General features: G+C 39.1%; 1 protein-coding gene across 2 annotated transcripts in view; it reads left to right on the top strand.

The window, feature by feature from the left end:
• Window positions 1-21,979, top strand: part of COL4A2 (collagen type IV alpha 2 chain) — a 136,846-nt gene that overhangs the window by 90,057 nt on the left and 24,810 nt on the right. The window contains exons 6-26 of one of the 2 annotated variants that reach the window (XM_026036653.1): window positions 2,048-2,164; window positions 2,810-2,881; window positions 4,536-4,571; window positions 4,699-4,761; window positions 6,840-6,875; window positions 7,535-7,576; window positions 8,095-8,169; window positions 9,409-9,453; window positions 10,632-10,694; window positions 11,451-11,495; window positions 13,348-13,401; window positions 13,664-13,730; window positions 14,997-15,098; window positions 15,494-15,649; window positions 17,362-17,454; window positions 17,779-17,945; window positions 18,507-18,579; window positions 18,667-18,773; window positions 19,795-19,996; window positions 20,574-20,633; window positions 20,777-20,839. In XM_026036653.1, the coding sequence (XP_025892438.1) occupies window positions 2,048-2,164; window positions 2,810-2,881; window positions 4,536-4,571; window positions 4,699-4,761; window positions 6,840-6,875; window positions 7,535-7,576; window positions 8,095-8,169; window positions 9,409-9,453; window positions 10,632-10,694; window positions 11,451-11,495; window positions 13,348-13,401; window positions 13,664-13,730; window positions 14,997-15,098; window positions 15,494-15,649; window positions 17,362-17,454; window positions 17,779-17,945; window positions 18,507-18,579; window positions 18,667-18,773; window positions 19,795-19,996; window positions 20,574-20,633; window positions 20,777-20,839 (1,738 nt within the window). The remainder of the gene's footprint in view (window positions 1-2,047; window positions 2,165-2,809; window positions 2,882-4,535; window positions 4,572-4,698; window positions 4,762-6,839; window positions 6,876-7,534; window positions 7,577-8,094; window positions 8,170-9,408; window positions 9,454-10,631; window positions 10,695-11,450; window positions 11,496-13,347; window positions 13,402-13,663; window positions 13,731-14,996; window positions 15,099-15,493; window positions 15,650-17,361; window positions 17,455-17,778; window positions 17,946-18,506; window positions 18,580-18,666; window positions 18,774-19,794; window positions 19,997-20,573; window positions 20,634-20,776; window positions 20,840-21,979) is intronic. The other variant, XM_026036654.1, reaches the window with a different exon arrangement.

Below are 21,979 nucleotides of genomic sequence, written 5' to 3'. Positions count from 1 at the left end.
TAAGCTAGCTTTTGCCTCAGCTAAGCCAATGCCATTGCTTAAAGTGAAGCTGCAGGCATATAACAAGAGAATAGGAGATTTCTCAGATATTTGAGGTCCATTTGCTTTGATCCAGGGAGAAATCCATGAAAAGGAACAATAGAGGAAGTTTACAATGTCCCTGGAGGTTATTCAGCTAAGCGTGTTCTTTTGCAAGAGAGAAATGTGAGATAAGTGCTTCATATCTCATAGACTTGTGGACAAAGAACACCCATGGGTCATTAATTATTAATTATTTCAGATTTGTAAAACACTGAGAAAAAAACAATTGTAAGACTACAAACCATTGTAGAGCAATTGTAACCCAATTTGTTTTATAGCTCATAAGGTGTGAATGAGATGATAGTCTTTGAAAACTTACTAAACACTAAATACTGTCAAACTTCGAACTAACTGTCCAGGTCCATTAAACCAAAGTATTCAAAAAGGAAAACTGGGTTAAGTTCACAGTGCAGTATTTTCCCAGCTTACACTCCTTTACTTCTTGTGTCATAAAATAACAAAGAAATCTGAGTCACTGGAATCCCTGCATAGATTTCCCAGGCTTGGGTTTCCTTTGTTGTGCTCTCTGACACTGGGGCCTCACTCTGCAACCCACACATCCACATCCACTCTCCTTTCACCCTTTTTTCGTTTCCAAAAAAGCTCCATATCAAGTTTCAGGGCTTTTTCTCTCATACTCTTCCTCCTCTCTCTCTTTCTCTCTTARAGGAAAAGCAGAAGACCCTCTTTGCCATTCTTACTAAAACTCCTGTAGCCAAGGATGTTGTTCATCTCAACACTTCGTACTGAGGTTTTGGGGTTTTTTTCAGTTTTTTAAGAGTTCTAACTTCCTGAGAAGGATAGTAAATCACTCCCTTGTTAAGAACAGGAGTGATTTATTACCTGCTTCTSTTACTTGAGCAAGTTTTTTCAGCACAGCCTTCAGGATCTCTGCACATTGCATTGGGAGGAGTAGAATACTTTGAGATATTACTCCAGCCTGCATGTTTATTGTCGTCTGCCTTCATGTTCCCCTGCCCTTCCCACTCAGCTATGTTCCCCAGCTAGTTTTATCAAGCCAAGAAATAAATGTGAAGGCAAATAGGCACAAACAGGTAAGAAATGTAGTGGCAATATACTGGCATAGGGGGCTGAAGGCCAAAATAGGATGTGGGCAAGCCTGAACCTGTTCTGGATTGAGATGTGACAGTACTAGATGGAACTGGGTAGGAGCATGGAAATATTCTTTTTCTTCTAAGCTAGGGAGAAGAAACAAAGAAAAAACATTAATGAAGAAGTGAAACATATTCTATTTATGTTAGGTTTTTTTTTTTTTTTTCTGACTGAGTTCCCTGGAAGAAAGAGCTATTTGAAGTCAGATTTTCTTCCAGTTGACCCCAGTGCAGCCAGAAGTAACTGCAGTAAGATGAATGTAGTTGAAGCAATGGAAATCCAGTTTAAGATATGAGTAACTTTCCCCTCCCTTTCTATACCTGAGCTGCTCAGGAGAACTTAGCAGTGCTCCCTACAGCCTTGGTTTGAGCTCCTCTGCTTTCTCCCTGTGTCTGTACTTACAGCTTCATCCTGACACACAGCTGAATGCTCCACAAGCATCACTAACATTTTTCCTAGATTGCACATAGCCAATAAGGAACTTTTCTTCATATTTTTCCAGTATAAAGTGATGAAAGCAATATAATTCTTAGCAATCCCTGTTCTTGGTAACTCCCTGCTCAAGAGCCTCATCTGGTTTAGTTCCCTGCTTAACAGAGACTGCATTGAATATATCTTTCTTACCCTTTCTGAAAGGTCCTTCACTGCTCATTTTTTTCATACTGTCTGGGGCATCTGGTTCAAGCTGCAGCTATATTAAAAAAAGACACTGTCTGTTTCTTTCTTTGAAAATCATTTTCCCATGGATCCAAGCCTTGGGCTTAATGTGAGAATGTCTAAATACTGTGTGACTGCAGGAAAAGGAAAACTAGAAACAGATGGATAGATAAACACTTTTATTTTTTCTCTACAGGGTCATCCAGGGCAGCCAGGATCAAGGGGGAAACCAGGTCATGATGGCTGCAATGGGACAGCAGGTGACCCTGGTGACTCAGGAACTCCAGGACTCTCTGGTTTCCCTGGTACTGTGGTAAGTAGCTCACAGTATGTGAACACCTGCAGCTAAGATCATTATTTTGGTGACTGTTTTTTCCAGGTACATGTTGGATATCAAATGGGAGAAGCACAATGATCAGTTACTAAGTTGAAGTCAGAGCTTCAGGAAGAAGCTATTCCTATCCTACAGGTCCTGCGAGAAGATTCCCACAGGGAAACCTGTACATCTTTGTCCAGATGGTCCATAAAAGTCCATAAAAGACTGTCAAGCTTGTAACCTTTTATTACTCAGATGTCATTATTAGCTAAATTATCTTTGCCAAAGAAATTGCTGCCTTTCTCTGGAGCAGTTGTGAAGGATCATGCTGAGATGAAGTGTGGATCCAGCTCCTGTGTTTCCCAGGTCACATACCCAATCCTGAGGAACCCCAGCTACTGTTCCAGCTGTGAGACTGGACTATCCCATATCCCTCCCCTTTAGTGAGAAGCTCCTGCCCCTTGCTGGGAATTTGTTCTTTTATGTAGCCCTGAGGATTTGTGCTTTGTGTTTATGCCATAGTCTCTGCACTTAAACAGTGCTGAGTATATACTCATGAAAAAGCTATTGAATGTTTTTCCTTATTCCAGCTGTTCATGTACTCACTGATTTCTTTTTTTTTTTTTGATCGTGTCAATTTAGGGAATCCAAGGGCCGAAGGGCCAGAAGGGGGAGCCCTATATACTGCCACCAGACATTGCCAGCCAATACAGAGTACGTATGTACTTCATATATATAAGCTTGTACTCTTGTGCACTCGTAAATTCTAAATTCATCTGTTGATGTTTTAAAAATAGATGCTAGCAAGTTAATTTTCTTACATGCTTAAAGCCATGTACTACTTGGGTTTTTTGTAGCTCTTGCATGGCAGCTGCCACTTTCTCTCATGTCAGTAAAGTCTATCTGATTTCCAGAGATGTCCACTCTATTTGCAGGGAATTCCAAACTGCACACTGATTGCAGAAACAGTGGAGAACTCAAAAAAACCTTGATTTTTAAAAGTTTATAGCTCTGTAATTAGAAAAAATAAATAAATATTGTAGTTCAAATATTGCTCATTTTGTTCAATGGTGACCTTTGCATCATTCGTGGCAGAGACATTCCTTTATCATAGTTTTCTTCACTGAATGATTCTATTTAATGTTACTGTCCTTGCTGCATAATTTTCATACAGAATTTTCTTGAGTTATGGTAATATATGCTTCAGTACATAATTTACTTATCTAATATTCTAGTATGGGTGCTCTTCCTGTATCTAATCATTTAAATCTTGTGTTGTAACTTGTTGCCATTTGTATAATTTTGTTTAATGGGAATGTACCAGATGATAGTGGGTTACATATATTAGTAGAGTATAAATCATCTTTGTGACAAACTTACATAAAGTGCAGCCTATGTTTTAAACTGCCTCAGGGCTGTATTCAGCACAGAATAGATCTGCTGACATCATTTTTGTATATTTTATGCCAATGATAAATGGTAGAATCAGTTTATATTTGACATATTTGTAGATAGCTTGTGCTTTTGATGTTTCTTTTTTTCCTTTAAATAACCCTTTAAGTTGTGATAACTTGCTAACAATTTGTAAGGATTATGAAATTGCTCAAGTATAGATGGTCAGAGAGCAAATACTGATGTGTATATTCATTCCAGAAAGTACTGTTATTAAATTATGACACCAAGTACCACTTGGTACAATTATTCCATTAAATATGTTCAAATTAGCTAAATATTTAAAAAGTTTAGTTACTATTCAAAATTAAAGGTGTCTGGACTGAATACTACATTATTTATGAGTATTGAAAGATCTTTGCACTAGAACATTTTTGGATCCAACTTCCAAAAACATTTCAACATGTCCTGCAGTTAAAATATGTGGTCACTGAAAACAGTATGTTCCAAATGCTTTTCAGTGACTCAGAAGAGAATCAAAATGATTTGTTAATTCCCATGCAGCTCATGAAAAATGTCCTCAGTCAACTTATGCATTTGAGCTAAGATTATTATACCCCCGATTAAGCCCGATTAAGTTAGATGGTATTTTCAAAAGAGAATTAACCAGAGGCAGTTGTCCATTTCATCCTTGTAGTTTGGATCCATAACTTCTCTAGTTGACTTCGTACTCTCCAAGTATATTGCACACAATAGTAGGATATATAAAAAAGACATTACATTATATCAAGTTTGATATTTGATGCATTTGAAGGTAAGAATTTATATAGCGTTATAAGCTATGATTATTTTAAATAGTTTGTAAGATGAAAGGAGAATAAAATTTAAACAGTGAATGAGAAATGTTCAAGAAATAAGAATACTCAGTGTTGTTTACAATATTTACTGTATTCTTTCCATTCTCTGTTGTTTTTAGGGAGAACCTGGGGACCCAGGGTTCAGTGGTTTTCAAGTAAGTAGTATTACAATGTGATAATGTGATAAATAAATGTGATAATGTGATAAATGTGATAAATGTGATAAAGTACTGCTAACATCTGATGTCAGAACGATATTAATTGATGGTTTTCTATTTATAGGGACCTCAAGGTGCACTGGGTATTCAAGGACCTGTTGGTCCAAGAGGAGCGCCAGGAAGACCAGTACGTATGCTTGAAATATAGCAAATTAGCCTGACATTAGCCTGACAATATAGCAAATTAGCTTGAAGTATAGCAAATTAGCCTGACAGAAGAATTATCTTAGCAAGATCCATTATGCTGGGTTGTAACCTAGTAAATGTCTAGGAAAAAAAGTAGAAATAGCAAGTAGGTACCCTTGGAACTAAAACTTTGAAAGAGAAAAGCAGTGTGGGACACTMTTCTACAAGGATTAATATTGAAAAAGAAGTACTTACTTTCATCCTTTAGTGCCTGAGGCTCTTCATTTATACTTTATTTCTTCAGCATCCTGAAAAGTGTCTAGTTTCTAAAGGTAACTGAATGTGGTCCATTCAAGTATCTACATTCCCCTATTATGAGCTAAATATGGTATATTTATTATTTATTACATTTATGCTTAATTGGGTGTTTGTCTTGTCGATACTCACCTCAGACCTGCTCCAAGTCACTGTTCTTGGAAACATAATGTATTTTTTTAATTCAGGACTCCTTGCAAACAGCCTACACAGGTGTTTGCAGGGAACCTCCCTTTATGCACAGATTTTTAGTACTAGATCCACAACATACTAAGCCTTTTCAGCATTCATTTTCTCTTGTGCCTGCTTTCTCATCTGGGGTAAGCTGCAGCTTTTCTTTCTCCTCTGGTCTGATCTGATGGGAAATCTTCCTCATCCTTTACCTGCACTCTCTGTGAAGTGAAGTGATGAGGTTCACGAGCTTCACACAGCACCTCCAGTCTACAGTGATTCTTATTCTCAGCATCCACTGTCATGGATGTCATGGAGCACTATGAGCCTTTTCTAAACCTCTCTGGGTACAATTCTTGCAACATCATTTTTGGACACTGTTCCAAAGTGGATGGATCTCTCAGCTGTTAACAAAGCATATCCAGCTGTATATTTAACAGCTCTAGAGCTGTGACTCACCTGAGGGACCTGGGAGCACTTCCCATATCTGAGCTTGTGTGCAATCTAGGACACAGAGGACAGGAATGATACAAAGTCAAACTTGGCTCCACCAGGTCCCTAACGGGTCTACAGAGTGCATCTGCCTTGCAGATCAGGCAGTCTCAAAGACTTCTTGACAGGTCAAGCCTGATTCAGAATAATTTTTTTTTTCAAAAAAAGTCWTTTTTTTTGTACACACAAATGTACATAGCAAGGCAGAGAAGGTTTAAAACAGTAGTGGCCTGGTTTAACCTTAATGTTATCTTTTCCTTGCAAGTTGTGGTTGATTTGTCTTGCTGAGTTGCATCCCATCCTGGGCTGTGTAAATGAGCGATTCCATCTGCCGTTTTCTTTCTCTTCTTACTCTTGTTATTCATCATCTTCCTCTCTGAACAGCTGCTGCTTCTCAGTTACCCCACCCTTCTGATATTTGGCAATGTTTTTAGTGTTTAGAGCCCTTTGGACCCCGTCATCCACCTTAGCTGACTGACTCAGGCAGATGACACTCCACTTTTAACAGCTTTCCTATAGATCTTCTTGCAGGCAGTATTTTTGCTCTGTTATCACTTTATTTCCTAACAACTTCCTTTAATTTCATATTGTTAAATACTAAATAGGTAATCTGAGAAGCAGGTGGTGATCTTATAGTCTTACCAAAAAAAAAAAAAAAAGAAAAAGAAAAAGGAAAAAGGGGGAAAAAAAGAAAAAAAGGAAACTTTTGGGTCCTTCACTTGTTACAGAATGATTCAGTAGCAAGACAACAGTCCAGAGAAGCACTCAGAGATGTACTGGGCTACTCTTAAGCGTAAACTCAAAATTTTGCTAACATRGTACAAAATCACAAATTTATATTACTTGAAATTGAAAAAAAAAAGAGAATAGGGTTGTGTTAGGTCTTATCTGGGGACTTTTATGCCATTAGGAAAGATTATTGTATTAAGATGGTATTTTTCAGCATAGCAAACATAGCTAGCAGTGCTAGCAGACTGAATGCTAAGGAATGCACCACCTCCTAAAAGTGTGTTTAAATTTCAGACTTAAAGTAACTGAGCTCCTACATGTATTCATTGCTAAGTAACAGGTAACCTTCTGTCCCCTATTGTGTTTCCCTAGGGACCCCCGGGGCCCCCAGGACCACAAGGACCACAAGTAAGTCTTTGTGTGAAAGTGATGTTTGTGTTCATTTTAAGCCCCTGAGGTCTGATCCAAGACCCAGCCGAAGCCAGCAAAAGAAAGGACCCCAGGCTGCTCCATAGGCTGTGGAGCACAAGACCTTCTGTGTTGGCTGCATACCAGGAGAGGTTAATCTCACATAGGGATCACCTACCTTGAAATGATTAAACAATTCTAGAGCCAGATTTAATTTGCTACTGTAGYCACAGTAGCTTCCTCTGAACAGAGAATCCTTGCAGTCTGTACAATATTGCATTGTATCTCAGCGGAAGAAATACATGAGTACATTGCTCCAGGCTACTTAAGTATTTTATTTAACATTTAGTTCTATTAAAAAACTTGGAAAAGAAATGTTTGATCTTTTTACTGTGTTACTCGGAGAATGACTCAAAGCCTGCTACACGAAACACTGCTAGCATGAGATTGTAATCAGAGTCTTCTTTCTGAGTGTTTGTAAAAATATTTTCAAAKCTATAAAAATACCTTGAGGTATAACTAGACTATTATATGATTACACATCTTCAACGGTGTTCCAGAGAATTCTAATTCTGAAGCATCTTTTAAGCTTGTTTAAATTGAAATTTTACATGTGCTGAGATGTACATTTAACAAATCTTGACCTATTGTCTTTGCAGGGCAATAGAGGCCTTGGTTTCTATGGAGAAAAAGGTGAACAGGTAAAGGAAAACTARTGAATTAATGCGACTACTAATAGACAAAGATGACATAGCTGGTTATTTACATTTGACTCCATTTTAAATACTTCTTTAGTTTGTAATTATGTTGYAAAAGTGTATTAAAAAATAAACATAAGTAGCCTTGAAAATAATGGCAATTTCTACAATGAATGTCATAACTGAATTACACTTTTATATGTCCTCATATATTCCAACATAAATCATGGTAACACTTCTGTAATTTATGGAACAAGGCTACTTTAAATAAAGCAACAATCTTGGCAGTCATTCTGAAAGCCTATAGTGCAGGAGTAATCATGGTAATTATGGTAATGGTAATCATGGCAAAGACTAAATTTATTTCTTGCCATCAATTTATGTAGAGGTTTAGAACTATTGCTAGCAGAGGCAAATATGCACTGCTCATTTTGTTCCAGTTCCTTAGACCCTGTGCAGATCTAACCACTTCACATGGTATTGTAACTGTTAGTAAATGTACCTTTATGCTTTCCATGCAGGGCCCCCCAGGTCCTCCAGGTCCACCTGGGCTTCCTACAAGGGAACTGATGGGTGTCCCCTCCGACAAGCATAAGGTAACTTTGAAATAGCTTGCCAAAATACATGGGGATTTAAGAGCTCTGCATTATCATAACTAACTTATCGTACAAATGTGCTTTTTGAGGAGGCAATGCTTAGAAGACATAAGTATGTGAAAAGAGAAATATGCTATATTCTTATAGCTTGGATTGTAAAATATTTATTGAGGTAAATTAATAGGGATAGGTAAATTAATAGGGATAGGTAAATTAATTGAGAAAGCATTGTTCTTTTTGTTTAGTATGCAACTACTGACCATCATTGGTATTTCTGATCCTACAGTCAGAAATTTAAGCAAAATCCTCTATAGCTAGATGCAGTTTGTTCTCATACATGGCATCTTGCTGTATATATATTTCATATCAGTCACCARCCTCCATACCAGCATTTTTTAAGTTCACATGGCACGTGCACTTTGGGTGGAAAAATAATATGTAAATTGGTGTGATACTGAAAGATCCAGATGTGCAAGTACTTGACTGTAAGTTGCAAATGTGCCCTTGCCTGGTGCCAACAGTTCCAGCACCGGCCAAAGGTAGCATCTGTGGGTATTTCTTATCTTCACAGTTGATACTGTTTTCAGTTATCCTTTCAGGAGACTTTAGTCACTACATTGATCTTTTTGTCAAAAGGTAAAAGAAAAAAATAAATCAATTTTAGTCACTAATTGATCTTAGTTGTTCTTAAAGGCAATATTCCTCTTTCCAAATTTAGAAATCATTCTTTGGTCTAATCTCATCATCAATGAGTTTAACTTTAGTTACTCCTGGTCTGCAGCCCGCATTAAGCGACACACAAGCTGGGATTTCCATGACTAAACAGAGATGTCTGGGCAGCCTTTGTAGTGAGGATGGAGCCAATATAGGGAGAGAACTTCRGTCTACATTTCATCTGACCCTAGCAGACATTTCTGTATCTAATCAGGCCATTGACATAAAATCGATAGGAAGCACTGGGAGAATATGCCTTTATTTATCCACATTTCTCTGGCACTCATCATCCTAAAATTGGAGCGTTAAACTGCAGACATCCCACAGTGTTCACATWCCTAGAAAGATTTTCAGAAAAAAAAAATTAAACATCATATAAAGTCATATGATGACTATATGCCTGAAGAACTGTACAAGAGTAGTGCCTTTTCTCTTAACAAATATTTATCACTGTGTGTTATAAAAAAGAGTTGTTAAGATATATATGGGAATGACTAACATATCTGAATGCCGTTTCTTTGCTAGGGTGAAAGAGGTGAACCTGGACCAAAAGGAGAGGCTGGAGTCCCAGTAAGTCAAGTGAAGAACATGAAGGACAGATAATAGTACTGGAGTTAATACTGGTGCAATCTTTATTTAAATTACTTAAATTTACATTATTTATTATTATTATTTAAATTACATTTTSTGGATGTGGAACAGCATGATCTGGGGAACCAATGCTTTAGAGAGACCGAACAGCATCATACATAAGAACTCCACAGTGTAATCAGTCTTTCTCTTACTGGCTTAACAAAATGAGATTTTCCCTCATGTATTTTTTCAGTTCTGTGAGCTAATAACAAATACCTGTGTTTTGACTGGTCTACTACATTTAAAAATTCCTTTAAAAAGTATGCCTAGAAGTATTATCAAAAACTTCCAGTCCAGCATATGTAGTTTTTGGTCTCATTGAATCTGTTGACTGAGTGGAGAATAATGCCCTGTGTGCATCATAATGCATCAACCACAACTATCAACCATACTGAATGCAATGTAATTAACTCACAGGCAATCTGTAGGTTGACCAAATAGTTTTGCTATTGAGTGGCACCTTTTCGCTTTCTAGGATGGTTTAAAAGATAACCTTTACCAATTTGGGATGGAAATCTGAGCATCCCAATTTGGGATGCCTCCCTGAGCATCCTGCAGAGCTTTATTTTCTCAGGCAGTCTATTCAACTTTCCCCTGAGGCTATGGGGGGTGTTTCAGATGTGAGCCCTCCTGTCTTCAGCATGCAATTGCCAGACTGTTCTTCAGCAATTCCTCAGGTTTTATACATGTAGCATTTTAGTGACTGCAGCAGAACTACTGCAGATTTTATGCTGGCATAACAGACTGGGATATCTGTGTCTCTCATTTTTATTGATGGTCAGATGCCTCTGTTTGCCAAATAGCTCTCTGAAGCCACAGGTTGCATATGGGCCAAGTTACCTAATTAGTTGTATAGCCATGCAGTTGCTTTGGCTTTTCTTCAGAAGAAATAAAGATGTGGGAGATGACAGAAGAGAAATCCTGCCTTTTGTCTAGTGGCTTGATCCTGTTACTCACATGCAGCAAACATGTAACATACAGCAAGCATGTTACATTCAATCTTAAGGACATTAATTCTTTCACATTTAGCTTTTACTAGTCACTTTATGTGTTATAATATGTTATTTTGCAAATATATGTTATAATCAAATATGCTGACTGGCTTGTGTTTCTAGGGTGCTCTTATCTATGCTCCTGAAAAAGGTGAAGAAGGAGTAATGGGCTTCCCAGGACAGCGGGTGAGTCACTCACTAGAGGAGTTATTCATTCAACTAAATGGGGGCAAGACCAAACTTGAGCGCTTTCCTTTAAAAMCAAMCAAMCAAACAAAAGATTAATAAACCATAGAAAGAATAGTTTTTCAGCCCCGGCATGGGAAAGGGAAAAGGCCACTTTGCAATGGCAAAGGGAGGAGGGCAACTCACAGATAGGCATGTGTGCTCCCTGGGAAGCCGTGCATGGCCCTCACCAGGCAGCTGGTGCAGGAAGCCCTACTGGTTCTCCAGGGCTCCTCGGCTGCTCCCAGGCTTCCTGTCACCGTGAYCGTCTTAGCTCTCTTCTCACCATGATTAAAAAACATGGGTTTGACTGCAGCTATTCTGTGAACCAAAACAAAACGTATATCTAAATGTTGCTACCTTCTGGTGCCTATGTATGCTTTTCGTTGCACCATTTCTAGACTGTATAAACAGCGTCAAAATAGTATTCAGCAATTATTTTTTCTAAAATATCATGTAACTTTAAAATTGTCTTGATCACTTTCAATGTACTCATCAAGAAATAGGAAGTGGAAAAGATCAAATATCAAATTAAACTTCAGATCTGTTCTGTTTGCACCATATATGTATCTCATTGAAAGTGTATCTGAAATAGGACTTTTAGTTTTAGAACTTGAAACTTATTGTAAAACTTACTTTGGCTAAGAAATAATAATGTCTCTGAAAAGATTTGTTAGGATGCCTCTTTATTTTGCTTATTTTAATGTGACTTCACAGGGACTGCCTGGTATCAATGGCTTTCCAGGAATCAGTGGAGACAGAGTGAGTATTTCACACAAGACTTGTTTCTAGCATTATTTAGACAAGCTATCTGAAAATCAAGCTGCAGAGGACAAATTCTGCCTGAAATGATACCAGTTGTAGTCTAATACCTATCATCTGGATTCATCTGTCATTGGAATTTCAGGTCAGGTGGTTTCTTCATCAGTGGAAATAGGAAAAGGGAGCAAATAAATGYGTTTTGCCATTCAGTGTGAGCATGTTTTCAGAGCGCTGTCAGAAAATGTAATATTCCTTATTCCCATTATTGCTACCAAATTTTCTATAACTTTCTTCCTGCCATGCAGAAACTTAGCATTTTAATTAGCTTTCTGCAGATCTGCTTGAAATCCATAATCTGTTACATCTCATATAGAAGCAAAAACAGAAGAAAATTAGTAGGTCAATCAGTTAAGRAGCTCTTGCCGTAGAAACAGACACAATAAAATGGGATTCTATTTAAAATAGAATCTGTTTAAAATAGAATTCTATCGGCTGTGGAAGAGCCCCTACACCTGTGGGGTGCACGGTGTCTCCATGCTGCTCCATCCTCAGTTTGTTTAAAGGTTTGTCCTGCTATCAAGGCAGGACAATAATAGCCTGAAATTTTCTCAGCTACTTCAGTCTGATCACAAAACTTGGTGTTGGGGAAGGAAAAATGCTCTCCATATGCAATATGTTCACTGAAAGACTGATGCAAAGCCTATTAAAGCCAAATAATTGTCTTTAATTTATATTGATGCTTCACTCGGAAGCCTTCAGGGGCTTACTTTCATCAAAAAATCTTGGCAATGATTTTAGTGGAGTATACATCAGTTTAGATGACTGTCACTCTATAATATATATATGCAAAGGAATGGCCTATTTAACATGCTGTTCACCAGTAAGCACATTTTTGTTGTATTTTCATGAATGACTTGATCCCTCAGCTTCACTTTTAGACCGCCAGCTCCATCTAGCGTAAAGATATTTTACACCTACTACTTAACAGACTCCTGTTCCACACTTTGCTGTATAGCTGTGGTATCTTGCTGAGTGCAAGGGAATTTGTAGTGCTTTAAAGTTGTGTAAATATTTTACAGAGCCAGTTATCATAATTCCTGCTCTATGCAGGTGTTCATTCCATTGTGTTAACCAGGAGTTACTTAAGAATGCTAGCTAAWAATGAAGTTAATGTGAATTATACAGCTTGGCTGGTTTCAGTTAAGTTGAGTGGATTTATATCAGTTTAGGATATAGCCTCTGTTTTTCCCTACAAGTTTAACGTTTTAACATCACCGTTTTTCCAGAGTACATTTAAAACACTTCAACTGAGGGAGGGAGGCAGAACCTTAAATATTATAACATCGACTGCACATGGTGACAGGTTTGGTCACCTGCTTTAGGCCTGCTTGGACAAGGAGGTTGGACCAGATTGTATCTGGAAGCGTCTTCAAAACCTCAACTGTTCTCTAATTCCTTGATCCTGTGACTTGCTCTGTTGGGGAGCGGAAAATTCCTGCAAGATACAGTGTGCCCAGCATGGATACGACACAGAGGGCAAGGGGAGGTCCAAAGGGACGGTGTAAGAGCAGGTGCCCTATCCTACCACATGCTGCCAGGAGCTGCACAGCCTACACCACAGGAGGTCCCACAACCTTTGACTAGAGTTGGGTTTGCTCCAACAAATGAAGCAATGAAACACGAGGACATTTAAGACACTTAATGGTGTTGCAAGTTTTATACCTGGAGAGGCAAACTGTTCAGCTCTGTTGCAAAGTTCTCACAGTAACATCAGTGGAAACTAGCTAATACAGACCAATTTTATCCTTTTTGGAATAAGGGCAAAAGTGAACCATTTTGATATGTATTACAGGGTTTTTCAGGACTTGATGGAGAACCAGGCGCCTATGGTCCTAGAGGAAGCAAGGTACTGTTCTACTTTCATTTGCTAGCAGCAATCAACCAGATATAATTTTATTTCCCCTTTTTCTTTGTAATGTAATAACAATTGAAGTATTTGTAATCACTGTAAAATAACCAGTTGGGTTGTTGACTTGGAGTCTGTTAGATTTCTTAAAATTCACGTGATTGGAAGGCTTGTATTTCATGGGCATACATTTCAGTTTATAAAAGAAAAATCCTCTGGAATAACATGCTTAAATGTAGTACTTCCATTTCTATTAACACAGGGAGAACAGGGTGAGAGAGGTGTTCCAGGACCTGCTTCTTATGTTCCTTATCCCATTCCAAGAAAAGGTATGTCTGCTTTACTTAGGTTACTTATCTTAGCCCTGGACTARCTTACACATAGATCAAAAGCATGAAATCCTAAGAATTCAACTCCTTAAACTGTTAAAGAAATTGCCTTCCCAGACAGTGCCCTAATCACCTTTTTGCAAGTCCTACTGAACCTGGTCTACTATACAAAAGGCATCCATGGCTTCCTGAGACCACAGAGAAAAATAAACAAAAAAGAGTGTGAGATAGTTGTACTGTGAAAGGAAGAATGGGAGATGTGTTCTTGTTCCTGTTTCAGGGTACTTGGATTAAATGCCACAAGGGTGGCAGAGCAGAAAGYGTTCGTCTAAGCAAATATATTTAAACAAAGAGAGAGAAAAGAAGTCCTGAGGAATAGAAGGGGATTTCTTTCTTCCTTTTTTAAAWTGAAAAATCTATGTTGTGATCTTTTCAGTAGGCTTGTACTGTCAGCTGTTTTGCAGAGCTGTGGTGGCTCTGGCTCTGTGGTGACCAGACCAGAAACATACAGAGGAAGAAAGAATGTCAGTTTGCCAAAACCAAAACTGCGTCAGGGGAAGCGCAAACAGAAAGGATGATAATGTGCCATTGCCTGAGACCTCCTCCTGCTGAGTTTGCCAGTCCCTGAGAAGGAGGGCAACAGGCCCAAGACATTGTTTGAACCATCCACAAGATAATAGGAGCAGGAGAGGAGGAAGCAGGCAATGTGTTGGACATATGAAATGTCCTCCAGCAGCATCAACCTTTGACAAAAAGCATGATACTTTCTGCATGCAACATGTAGGCCCAGTGCGATGCTTTTGATACTGGTCAAAAGTAGCAGGATGAAGGTCACATACACAACTGCCCTCTTGGCTCATTCACCTAAGGAAAATAAAGGGCTTTCCTCAAAGGATTGGCTTCCTGTGCCTCCTGGGAGCAGTCTGGCTCTGGGGAAATATGAGGAAGTGCAGAGAGATGTTCTCCTTTTCCTGGGCCTGCAGGATCCACACATATGGCGTGTTCAGCCCCAGATATTAGAGCTTTACAGAAGTCTCTCAAAGAGGCTTCATTCATGCTGTTGTGGCAAGAGATGATAGGTTTTGACATTTCTAGAGCTATCTTTAAGAAATAATTTATCATATCTAAAGCAGTTAAGTTCTTAATTGTAACTTTTTAAAAATTACAATGGTTTGAGCGATCTGCAGCATATCAGAAGTCAGTATTTATACATCACAAACAACACCACTTTAACGTGTATTTTGTGGTACTGGGGATGTCTTTCAGGTGCAAGAGGTGATCCAGGCTTTCCAGGCATTTCTGGACCGGATGGAGACCCAGGAGAGGAGGGAGAACCTGGAGCGCCTGGTCTTCCTGGATTCTCTGATGGTAATATGTCAGCATCACATATTCTAACAACTTAATTTTATAACAAGTTTTAACTGGAATGGGCTTGGCTTGCGGAACTGGTCCAGTGTGTAATATTCAATATAGTGTGATAGAGAAGTAGCTGCTGGGACAGAAAATGAGGGTGCAGTTTGCATTCCTCCCATGGCTCCCACAGGGCTCTGGCAAAGTAACTGAAGCAGAGGTAGTGACCATTACTTGCTTCAGTAGCTGTGGTTGATCTTTCGGGGAAAAAGTGTTGTTGCTGTTTTTGCTCTACGCTAAATGCCTCATTTTTTCTCTGTATGTTAGATGTAGTTGCATGAATTTTTGCTTCTTTGTGCAGCTTTACTAAGAAATTCTTCTGAGTTTCTTCCCTGCTTATGCTTCTGTTTCAGCGGATGGGGATAAGCCAGGCTTACCTGGAGAAGTAGGACCAAAGGGTGAAAAAGGTGAAGATGGTTCTCCTGCTTATCAAGCAGGCCCACCTGGGTTTCCAGGCAAGCACGGCACGCCGGGGCTCCGTGGTCCACCCGGTCCCCGTGGATCTCCTGGTAAGTGCTTGAAATAAAACGATGAAAACTCACAGGAGTATCTTTATACCTTACCTTTCAGCAAGACAAAGCGAAAAARTAGATTGAGGCAATGAGAGAAAATGCTGGCTGTCAGGGAGGATTAAGAAATAAAGTAGTATGCTCAGGGATGAAAGGTTCACATGATTTTTAGATAATTATGGCAAATATGAAATACAGAGACCTGTTTTGGCCTGTGGGAGGAGTATGGAGATTTCATGCTCAGACTTGCATATTTTTTCATGGTACAGAACAGATCTTTTACAACTGAAATTTCAGATAAAACTGTACCAGTGCTCTGGTAAAGGGTCCTAGTAGGGGTGAAAGACAATAAAGAGAGATTTAGCAAGATCTCAAATGGATCATGTTCAACAAACACAGAGATTAATATGAGAAGCTGCAGAAAAGTCCAATTTTTGTCTCCTCAGACATACCAAAGAACACCACCTATCTGCAAATAGATGAAGTAAATGGGGCTAAGGAAGGCAGAGGCAAGCAAATGGCCCTTTTGAGTGGTTGTGTCAGAGTGGTAGGAAGGTGAACAGTTGGATATCTACAGAATTATAGATTCTGTAATCTGTATCTGCTCCCTATAAAGGGGGCAGATAGGCCRTTATTGTACAAATTTAAATTACTGGCAATGCATGTGGAGAGAAGAGAAGGACAGAAGGTAGTAGATAAGAACAAACTTGGTTACATAGTAAATAACATTGAGTGGAAATTGATGATACAAATCAGGCAGGAATAACTGATGCACCAGAGGGCTGTGCTGCCATTCAGAGGGACCTGGACAGGCTGGAGAGATGGGCAGAGAGGAACCTCATGAGATTCAGCAGAGATAGATTCAGAGTCCTGCACCTGAAGAGGAATGACCCCAGACACCAGTACAGATTAGGAAATGACCTGGTGGAAAGCAGCTCCATGGAGAGGAATTTGGGAGTTCTGATTTACAGCATTAGCCATGAGGCAGCAGTGTGCTCGTGTGGCYACAGAGGTCAAAGGGATCCTGGCTGCATCAGGAGGAGTGTTGCCAGCAGGTGGAGGGAGGGAATCCTGCCCCTCTGCTCAGCTCTGGTGAGAGCACATCTGGAGGACTGGGTCCAGTTCTAGGCTCCCCACTACCRGAGGAATGTGGAGCTTCTAAAGAGGRTCCAGCATAGGACTGTGAAGATGAAGAGGGAGCTGAAATTCTTAYAAGGCTGCAAGAGATGGGCCTGTTTAGCCTGGAAAGGAGAAAGGAGAAGGGTGAGGGATGACTGTACCAGTATATACAGATATCCTAAGGGAGAGTGTCAWGAGGATGGGCCAGACTGTTTTCAGTGGTGGCCAGCAACAGGATAGAGGCAACAGCCACAAACTAAAACCCAGGAAGTTCCACCTGAATTTGAGGAAAAACTTCATGACTGTGAGGGTGACAGAGCCCTGGAACATGCTGCCCAGAGGGGCTGTGGAATCTCCTTCTCGGGAGATACTCAAAACCCACCTGGACATGACCCTGCACAATGGATGTCTCTGCTTGAGCAGGTGGTTGGACTAGATCATCTCCAAAGGTCCCTGCCAACCTCAACTATTCTGKGATTCTGAGTGAAACAGAAGAATGTASAAGCAGTGCAGCTCAAAGGACAAGAGCAGAGAGAGAAGAAAAATAAAAATATGATACATTAATCTGTATTTTTATTTACTTAAACTTCTAGGTTACCTCTTTGGATTAAAAGGACAGCAGGGGACTCCAGGTAGAATTGGCACACAAGGCTTTCCTGGACAAAGAGGACCAAAAGGACCTAAAGGCAGGTTATAACAAACAGATGTACAAATTATTTGCTGCTATGCAACTGTGTAAAACTCCCTTTGCATTCAGTTTTATTTTTGTCTAAATATGGCATATACAGAGACCAATTAATTTTTCAGGTGCTCACGGGGTAAGAGAAACATTGTGTAAGGAAGTTTCTTAGATAAAGAAAAGTAAGAGTACTTTTGTAGAGTGTTTGAGAAAGTTCTCAACACTCAATACTGAGAATATCTGTTCTCAGATATGTATATTATGGGTCCAGGTGGAAATATATTTGTTCTGACAGAGCATTCTTTCTTCTCCTTCCAAACCATTTTCTTAGGCGAATTAGGGGACTGTGGCACTTGTCATCTGGGTGAAGAAGTCAGAAGGGGCTTTACTGGTCCCCCTGGTCCACGTGGCTTTCCAGGAACTCCTGGCCAGCCTGGGAGAAAAGGAGAACCTGGTGATCAAGGTCCACATGGTATTCCTGGCTATCCTGGGGCAAAAGTAAGATACTYGTTTCTTTAATGCGCAGTATTATATGCCTGTGAGAAGTGACCTGATGAYGAGCTCTAGTACTGATCATGGTCTGGCCATCCAGCAGAAGAACAATTTCAGCAATTCCAGAGAACAACTGTTTCTAAGAAGACACATATGTCCAGCTGATGAACTTGTTTATAATACACCATCTTCTTAAAAGCTACCAATTAATATCTCTACAAAGACTGCTTTGCAAATAATTGCTTGTTTATTATTTACAATTAGAGGTGCTATGGTGTGCCAATTGCTTTATGTTTTCTCACAGTCAGAATTGACTTCAGTAAATCACATCTTCTCCGAAGATGTTAGAACAAAATTTTTGTAGAATTGATCCAAAACTGATTTGGCTTATAATAAATATTAATAAAGGTTTAAGCGCAAGAATGAGAATACTAAAGAGGGATTTATTCATAGAAAGTAACAGAAAAAAAAAGGAAACCTAGAGCAGATAGGACAGTGGAAATACAAATCTTGATACTAAAGTGGTTCTTGGTTTGTTTGTTTTTTTTTCAATATGGATAACACCAGGGCTTCTCTGGTTTGCATGGCTTTCCTGGACCAAAAGGAGAAAAGGGAGATTCTTTACACATAACTACTAAAGGTAGAGTAAAAAAAAATGCTGCGTGTGTTTTGCAGTTACTCATACTTTTCCTGAAGGACTAYTGTAACAATGAGAGCTCTTATTTAGGCACCAAAGGAATTCGAGGAGATCCTGGACTACCTGGTATCAGAGGAGAAGATGGCTTCCCAGGAAAAGATGGCTTAGATGGTTTACCAGGACTGCCTGGCCTTCCGGTAAATAGCAAATATCACCACATCATTTCAYCTCACTCAATTGCCAATGAATTTAATTCTGAGAAATTATTATCACCTGGCTATCCTACACACACAGATACAATAATACACAACTAAACTCGCTTTGCTTGTTAATATCAAACATCACTTTTACTCTTGGAGTTTTTAAAACAACTGCTCCCTTTTATTCCCMTATTATTTAAAGAAATAAATAGTACTATATAACCCAGTTAGGCTAGTTTGCTATTGGCAGATTTTTAGTGATTATTAGTCATTTATTAGTGACTTCTCTAACTTTTTTTTTCTGAGAGATACTCAGTGTGACAGAACTTCTACAGCTTTGTTGTGATTGAATTACAAAAAAGTAAAAATTATTACAACTTTACATTTTCAGAATGTAAGCTATGTCTTCATTTATGTATGCTTGATAGCATCTCCCCAAATTATAGTCAACGAAAAGTTATGCATCTAGTCTCTGTTGGTCTTCTAGTGTCCTACTGTAGGCAAAAGACTACCTAGCAGGTGCAGTTGATTTTTCCATATCATGAACGTTGTTTTGGACCATTATGGTGCTCTTGCATCAAATCTGAAGATGGCCAAAGTCATAACATCAAATCTGGACTGCAGTGGTCTTTACTGCTGTTAAAGATAATACTTTTTACTATTTCTAAGGAAAGAAACATTTTCTGGTCACAAAATGTTAATTTAAGATAGCAGCAATATCACTAAAAAAATACTCCTCCTCCCTGCTCCTTGTCACCCTCCCCAAAAAAAGCCCTACAAATTTGGGCAGAATTTTATGCCATCTTTGGTCAAAATCTCTTTAGCTCTTCTGCTGTGGGGTCTAAATTGAATACCTGTTATTTCAAATATGTTGTCTGCAATATTGATTTAGATAGTTGAGATGTGATATACAAGGAGTAGCTGCCTATAAAATATTACTCATATGAGTAGTTTAAGTTTGAGTTTTGTTTGTTTCTCGGTAAAACCAAGAGTAACCACTTCTATCCACTTCCCTTAGGGTGATGGTATCAGAGGTTTCCCTGGTGATCCTGGTTATCCAGGTGAATTGGGCCCAAAGGGCTTTCCAGGAGAAACTGGCCTGCCAGGTGAAGCATTTGTTGGCCCCAAAGGGTACCGTGGTCCTCCAGGAGACCGTGGATCAGATGGAAGCCATGGACCTCCAGGTTTGCCTGGTCTGCCCGGAGATCCTGGCCAGCTAGGTAAGACTGAACACTCTGTTTGGTGTCAAAGCCATGGGAGACCATTACTAAATTGTGTACAGTGTCTATACAGCATCACTGTTGAAAAGACAGCATTTGCAGAGATCATATGGGTGAAAGGAAATGACTATATTAGTTGTTCAGAAGCCTGATTTCCCAGTATTTTCATTTTAAGTTGGGAAATAGCATAAATGCCTATGTCTGTATCAGTGGGTTAAATCTACCCGTTTTCAAGCAGCTGAAGGCAACAGAGCAATGTTCTGCCCTTTAAAGTTCTCACTGATGTTTCTCTCTAGTCTTTCCCATTCCAACTTAGCCTCTTAATTGGACAGAGAAAATCATATATCTGTTCTTCTGGGTGGAAAAGTAGGCTTCTAGCAGTGAGAAAATGAGGTTTCAGGCTTGGCTCTAATACGGGTAGAAGAATTCCAATATATATATTTTTTTCATATGTTTTCTTCAACATACAGTAGTTAATAGAACACATTATATAGTGTTCTAATAGACAGTGAACTGAAAGGTTTTATAATTCTTCACTTCTAAGTGTTAACTATCTTTTCCTATTCTGCATTCGTAGACTGTGGACAAGTCATTGAAGACTTTTCCAGAGGAGATGGAAGTGAGCCTATTTGGTCAGGTACTAYGCATAAAAATGGTTTGAAAATACCTTAATATTTAGTCTCACCCTGCTTTTATGGCAGCATCTTATTATGGCATCTTGGTAGTAAACTGAGATTATCATGTAAATCATGATTAGCACCTAATCAGATTTGTTTGCAGGTGCGGGCTGTGTGAGACCACCAAAGGGATCCCAAGGCAAGCCAGGACTGCCAGGAGCCACAGGTAACATTTTGCCTTCACTTTTGTCCCCATCTGCACAATATTTTGATGAAGATCTTGCTAAACTATTGCAGTTGCATCTTAGCAGTGAGAGTATTTTAGAGTTACGAGGTGAGAACAGAGGAAAGCATTAATTTGAAGTAGGCAGAGAGGTGTAAGCAGCAGGCAGCCCTGGTGCCTGCACCATTCTTGGGCTAATTCCACCTCTGCTAATGAATTTCAGCCATAAAACAGAGARAGAGATGCAGTTGCACTGTCTGAACCCCCCACACCTTCCTTATAGAGCTCTGCTACACAGGCCCACAAAAAAACAATCCCAGAAACAAGAGGTTCTCATCTCTGGCAAAAGAAGAGGAGGTGGGGACAGAGTATGAAGGACCATGTGAGATCAGGAACGAGAGAAACACAAACAAGGTCAAACATTACACCTCAAAGTGGCCTTTCTGTAGAAACTATTCAATCATTAGCTTTTAAAATAAGCAGTACTGATAGTTCCTATAAGCATGTTTCCTCCCAGTCTGAACAATAAAGTTGATTTTCAGTTAATAATTCTCATATCTAGCTAAAAGAAATACTCACAAATAACATAAATTGGTCCATCAGAATTTAGGATATGTAAAATTCTTGGTGCACTTATTCTTAAACTGCAGTCTCTGTGCCTTAGCCACTTTTTTTCTTTTCAGCACAAAATTTATTATGGCATGAATTGATTTATCACAAATTCGTGTCTCTTAAAAGGAGAAATTTTCTCTCTGTTGGGAGATGATATGTAGTTCTGATTTAYGTTGTCTTAGTTTCAGTGCCTTAGTTTGGCACTAGGATCAATGCTGCTGAAGATTTTTTTCTTTGCAATCTTTCTAACTTTTCCTGAGTGGGATGATTTGTGTCTGCTTTCGTTTATGTGAAAGCAGAGTTTTCAGCATTAGGTTTAAGTTTTTTTCTTTCAGCAAGTGCAGACAGATTTAATTTCTAATTTAGGACTGCTGTACATTGGTGCTGCATCACAGATTCCYGAGTTTTATATTTTAGAGTTTTGGTTAGCCTTTTAGCAACTCTTACTCTATTTTCATCATTCTCGTAGTAATTTTAAAATTTATTGTCTATCTGTCCTCCAACAGCACAAAAAAGTGTCCTTGCTGCACT

The sequence above is a fragment of the Nothoprocta perdicaria genome, unplaced genomic scaffold, assembly GCF_003342845.1.
Source record: "Nothoprocta perdicaria isolate Ctin4 unplaced genomic scaffold, notPer1 scaffold_183, whole genome shotgun sequence".
Taxonomy (NCBI): Eukaryota; Metazoa; Chordata; class Aves; order Tinamiformes; family Tinamidae; genus Nothoprocta; species Nothoprocta perdicaria.
Note: the sequence above shows the minus strand (reverse complement) of the source record. Positions and strands in the feature narration are given on the sequence as shown.